Source organism: Haliotis rubra, unplaced genomic scaffold (genome assembly GCF_003918875.1).
Source record: "Haliotis rubra isolate DU_JTF1 unplaced genomic scaffold, ASM391887v1 Scf101, whole genome shotgun sequence".
Taxonomy (NCBI): domain Eukaryota; kingdom Metazoa; phylum Mollusca; class Gastropoda; order Lepetellida; family Haliotidae; genus Haliotis; species Haliotis rubra.
Window position 1 is genome coordinate 391950 of NW_025764904.1, and position 6295 is coordinate 398244.

At 41.5% G+C, this 6295-nt stretch overlaps 1 protein-coding gene across 1 annotated transcript in view; it reads right to left on the reverse strand.

Moving 5' to 3' along the window:
* Window positions 1-5602, reverse strand: part of LOC124268461 (putative cysteine protease YraA) — a 74847-nt gene extending 69245 nt beyond the window's left edge. The window contains exons 1-2 of the mRNA XM_046703441.1: window positions 5489-5602; window positions 2415-2552 (exon numbers count right to left, since the gene is read on the reverse strand). Coding sequence (XP_046559397.1) covers window positions 2415-2552; window positions 5489-5545 — 195 coding nt within the window. The 5' untranslated portion in view covers window positions 5546-5602. The remainder of the gene's footprint in view (window positions 1-2414; window positions 2553-5488) is intronic.
* Between the last annotated feature and the right edge of the window lie 693 nt (window positions 5603-6295).

The following is a 6295-nucleotide window of genomic DNA, read 5'->3' on the forward strand; positions in this document are numbered from 1 at the left end:
GATGAAGACAGACATTGTTGGGGATGAAGACAGACATTGTTGGGGATGGAGACACACATTGTTGGTGATGAGAGACAGACATTGTTGGTGATGGAGACAGACATTGTTGGGGATGGAGACAGACATTGTTGGTGATGGAGACAGACATTGTTGGGGATGGAGACACACATTGTTGGGGATGGAGACAGACATTGTTGGGGATGGAGAGACACACATTGTTGGGGATGGAGACACATTGTTGGGGATGGAGACAGAACATTGTTGGGGATGGAGACAGACGTTGTTGGTGATGGAGACACACATTGTTGGGGATGGGAGACACACATTGTTGGGGATGGAGACAGACATTGTTGGGGATGGAGACAGACATTGTTGGGGATGGAGACAGACATTGTTGGGGATGGAGACAGACATTGTTGGGGATGGAGACAGACATTGTTGGGGATGGAGACAGACATTGTTGGGGATGAAGACACAGACATTGTTGGGGATGAAGACAGACATTGTTGGGGATGAAGACAGACATTGTTGGGGATGGAGACAGACATTGTTGGGGATGGAGACAGACATTGTTGGGGATGAAGACACAGACATTGTTGGGGATGGAGACAGACATTGTTGGGGATGGAGACAGACATTGTTGGGGATGGAGACAGACATTGTTGGGGATGGAGACACAGACATTGTTGGGGATGGAGACAGACATTGTTGGGGATGAAGACACAGACATTGTTGGGGATGGAGACAGACATTGTTGGGGATGAAGACACAGACATTGTTTGGGATGGAGACATTGTTGGGGATGAAGACACAGACATTGTTGGGGATGGAGACAGACATTGTTTGGGGATGGAGACAGACATTGTTGGGGATGGAGACAGACATTGTTGGGGATGGAGACAGACATTGTTGGGGATGGAGACACAGACATTGTTGGGGATGAAGACACAGACATTGTTGGGGATGAAGACACAGACATTGTTGGGGATGAAGACAGACATTGTTGGGGATGGAGACAGACATTGTTGGGGATGGAGACAGACATTGTTGGGGATGAAGACACAGACATTGTTGGGGATGAAGACAGACATTGTTTGGGATGGAGACAGACATTGTTGGGGATGGAGACAGACATTGTTGGGGATGGAGACAGACATTGTTGGGGATGGAGACAGACATTGTTGGGGATGGAGACAGACATTGTTGGGGATGAAGAGACAGACATTGTTGGGGATGGAGACAGACATTGTTGGGGATGGAGACAGACATTGTTGGGGATGGAGACAGACATTGTTGGGGATGGAGACAGACATTGTTCGGGATGGAGACAGACATTGTTTGGGATGGAGACAGACATTGTGGATGGAGACAGACATTGTTTGGGATGGAGACAGACATTGTTTGGGATGGAGACAGACATTGTTGGGGATGGAGACAGACATTGTTGTGGTTGGAGACAGACATTGTTGGGGATGAAGACACAGACATTGTTGGGGATGGAGACAGACATTGGGGATGGAGACAGACATTGGGGATGGACCCTATGTCCCCTCACAGGTACACCTCAAAGATGTTTTAGGTGTTCATATAACAAATCTTTCCTCGAACCTTTAATGCAGATTTACTTGTCATGTGTCCATGAAACTGGTCAAATACACACTATGAATCATTCACAATAAAAACAAAAGTCTTCTCCAAAATTATCAAGACATATATAAACTTAGATAAAACCAGCATAAATCATTAAATATTCCTGGAAACAGGATGTTACTTATTTCAGTGTATATAATGAGGCATAAACAATCCAAATTATATTCATGTATAATCAGAAAAGAAGGATACAAATTTTATTCATGTTGGCACAATATAATTCCAAAAGCTATGCATAAACATTATTGCAAGTGCCTTTTGGCACTTTACAAGAGACATTTCTGTCACTAGAGCGTCTGAAAGAGAGAGTAACAAGGAATGCAATAAGGAAGTAATCTTAAAAGCATCAACCTGAACATCCAACAGCGCTTAATAATACACAATACATTTGGGGCGGGTTTAATAACGCAAAAGATATTTAGGGACCATTCAAAATTTATGGCAAGGGTGGTGACGATGATTTAATTATTTTTTGTGGGGGTGGGGGTGCCATTTTGTCGAGGGGAGGTGTGGGGGGGTCATCAAAATTGTATGCATGTATTAGGGGGAGAGGTCAGCAATTTTGTACATGGAGATATTAAAAAATTATGGTTATAAATTGTGGGAAGGGTGTTGGGAGATCATTGATTTTGTACATGACATGCTTACCTTCCACATAAATTTTAGGGGTTGTCATTCACATTTTACATGCTTCTCCATAAAAATCATCATCACCCCCTCTAGTCATAAATTATGAATGGTCCCTTATTACAAAACGCACTTACCTCAACTGAAACGTTCTCAATGGCTTCATCCGATACACATGGGTAGCCATGTTTGCTGGTGTACTTCTTTCCTTTCTCCCCAGATATTGTAATCACAGTGTACCCGGCTTCTCTCAGTCGCAGCAGAGGGTACCACAGCTAAAACATTGCCATTGAAACACATCATAACATTTGTAGTGAGTCAAATCTTCTGGCAGTTTGCTGTTGAGCAGGAAGTAAAAACTGTAACATCGATCACAGACACTAGGGCTTCATGCACTTCATCACCCCACTTTCCACAATGCAAGTATTGTCTTTCATTAAATGATGGAAGAAAACTGACATTTCTGAGTGGCAACTTCCCTTGAAAGCTCCGTTTGACTCTTTCTAGAAGGTCTGACCATTTGCACATATAGTTATCATTGCTTCATCTCCAGAAATGATGTGCAGACATTTCATTCGAACAAATAATAATGCTATTCATAGGCTTGAATGTTTATTTTACCATCCTGTCATAATCATGAAAATTTGATTGAATTTGCAACCACTTATTACTGATATATTTATGAAGCTTATTATATAAAGAAGGCTGGTCCAATCAGTGTATGAATTAATTTTGAAAAGTCACTGGCCAGGAGGGCTAGCTAACTAAAAAGTTGCTAGCCCACATCGCAATTCACTGGCCCTGCAAAATATCAATATCAAACTGCACATCGGCATACCAGTAGAGCCTTATGCCTATACAAAAATGTTGTGGTTCCGATTACTCGACCGACCCTTGAATTCTAGTGCCGACTCTATTTTTGTTAAGCAGTAAGAATGAAAATTAAAAAAAATAAAATGGTAGCTTTCAGATACCACTGTATTTTCCCGGCAACGACGGACATGATGTCGAGAAAGTCGACATGATGGCCTCAAGCTTGACTGAATAAACAATTACATATTGATAATGTGTTATTAGTTTGTACTTTACTTATAATTTTTGTTTTAAATCCTACCCTAAATTTTAAAGATGTGTAATCAGAACCACAACATTTGTTTTTTATTTAGCCTTAGCTAATCAAGTTAAATGTTACCTTTGTATTGTAATGGTTCCTAACCTCTTTTGCGTAACGCACCCGTGAAGGTCCGGGTTACAATATTGATCTTCAGTAACCCATGCTTGTCGTAAGAGGCGACTAACGGGATCGAGTGGTCAGGCTCGCTGACTTGGTTGACACATGTCATCGGTTCCCAATAGCGCAGATTGATGCTCATGATGTTGATCACTGGATTGTCTGGCCCAGACTCAATTATTTACAGACCACCGCCATATAGGTGGAATATTGCTGAGTGTGGTGTAAAACTCACTCACTCCCTCACTTTTGAGTGAGTGACAAGAGGTAATACATATCACAAAACTTTTGCAGACGGACTTTAAACACCTTAATAATTGTCTTCATAATAAGCATTTGCATTAAATAAAGAACAAATTATCTCAGATTTTCAACTAGCTAGTCAGGATAGCTTTAACAACATATCTTACTGGCAGATTCACAATCAGCTAGCAATAACTTTCGAAAGCTGGGTCCAATCTAAACTCATTGAGTGAGTATATTTTTACGCCTCTTTTAGGCAATATTCCAGCAATATCACAGCGGGGACACCAAAAATGGGCGCAACGCATTATGCGGAATTGAACATGGATGAGCAAAAGCCTTAACCACTAGGCTAGCCATCTGCCCCACTAACAGGGGTGGAAATAACCCATTGCCTGACGTCCCAGCCCAGTCTGTCCGGCAAGCAAAATGCTGTACCTGTGTCCAGTTGACTTTCCAATGTTAATAATGTTGCTTATTTAAAATAATGAACAAGACAATCAACCGGTAGAGTTGACAAATTTTCAAGGCAAGTGATTTTACATGTGCCACTGTACCGGAATTTAAAGTTATTAACTCAGTAAAATGCCTCTATGGTCCATTGCACACAGTCTCTGCACTTGGTGATTCGGTGGTTCAATCCCCAGGCCATGTCATATGAACAGACATTCAAAGTCTTGCTGTCACCCTTACTGGCATTCAGGGTAAGATGATAAAGGACGGACTGGACAGCTATAGAAGTCAGTAAAGTGTGTGTTAGAGGGGAGTTTATGGCAAACTGTGGACAGTGGATATTTCAGAGGGCTAGCACTTTGAAGCTGACTGGGCTTCAAAGACAATCGAAGACAATCTTGAAATTGGATCATCATGAATTCTTCCATCTTCATCAACATTATCTTTAAATATCATCAGAGTATATATAACCAACAGCTTCATCATACAACTACATGCCCCTCGATCACTTCATTTTTATCATCATCATCATCATCATCATCATCGTCATCATACCCACCATCAGTAAAAGCAGCCACATGTGCATGCATTAATGTCTATTAATGACCATAATATTAGACCCATGAAGTTCCGGGTCAGAATTCATCTTCGGTAGACCATGCTTGTCATAACATGCGACTTACGTGATCGAGAGTCAGGCTCGATGACTTGGTTGACACATGTCATCGTATCCCAATTGCGTAGATTGATGCTCACACTGGTAATCACTCCCTGGATTGTCCGGTCCAGACTCGATTATTTACAGACCGTCGCCATATAGCTTTAATATTGTTGAGCGCAACTAAACACACTCACTCACTCACTATAATAATGAGAGCTAACTGACACGGACCTCCAAACTAAGTGAAGCGTTTCTTGATAAAATGACCAAAAGACAGTGAAAAAAGCGCAAGTAAAATATACTTGTCTCGTGTTTGCGCTTCCGTATCACGAAAATAGGGTACATTTGCAACATAAGCAGTCCACACGTCCTCCGCAGTACCAGGTACGTTACCAACAGATACATATCATTAAAAACTGACATTGGCAACCCTGTAGTGTTTGAAAATAGGACGTGCTGAATTCAAACATTTCTATTACGGCAATAAACCTCAGTCATAAACCAAATCTTGACAACGACAACCATGATACACAAGCAGCAGACGCCAATTTAGGGAGGGCAATTGTCCATCAATTATTACTGAAATGAACCATTACTGGAGTTGAATCTGCAACTCTTCATACCTCCAAATCTTCATAGTTAAATTCCACCAATATTCCAACTTTCTTGGTTGAGGCCATTTTCTTGAATAGACACAAACAACAGCACGTGTGTACAGCGTCCAGTCAAAGGGAAGTAACTCCCCACAGTAAAGATTTGTTAATTTCTGTTATGTTGGCGGACACGGGTTCGCGACGGGAGAGGGACTGTCTTTTCTAAAATAAGAGAGTTGATTCTATTTCTTGTATTGATTTAGATATAATTCACTTAACGATGGTGTACTTTTTGCTGATGGATCATGACCAAATATTGATGATTCCAAAACTTCTAATAAATGAATTTGTCTTCAGCAACCCATGTTTGTCGAAAGAGGCGACTAACGGCATCGGGTGGTCAGGCTTGATGACTTTGTTGGCACGTGTCATCGTATCCCAATAGCGTAGATGGATGCTCATGCTGTTGATCACTGGATTACGAATGTGGTCCGGAGTCGATTGTTTACAGACCACCGTCACATAGATGGAATATGCTGAGTGCGGCTTTAGACAACAAACAAACATAGTGTGTGAAGTTAACAGTCATAAGCCACTTTTACATAATTTGATTAATGTTATTAATAAACAATCGTACACAACTGTTCAGTGGTGATTCTAAGATGCTTCGGTGAAAGATCAAAGGCGCCGACAGTACTTTATCAGACGATAATGTGCACTTTTTGCATTACGTCACAATGTATTGGCGTCACTGCGCCATTCTAGTCTGCCCCCTCGTAATCGAACACTTTTGCATTACGTCACAATGTAACCGACGTCACGATGCATGTCAGTTGT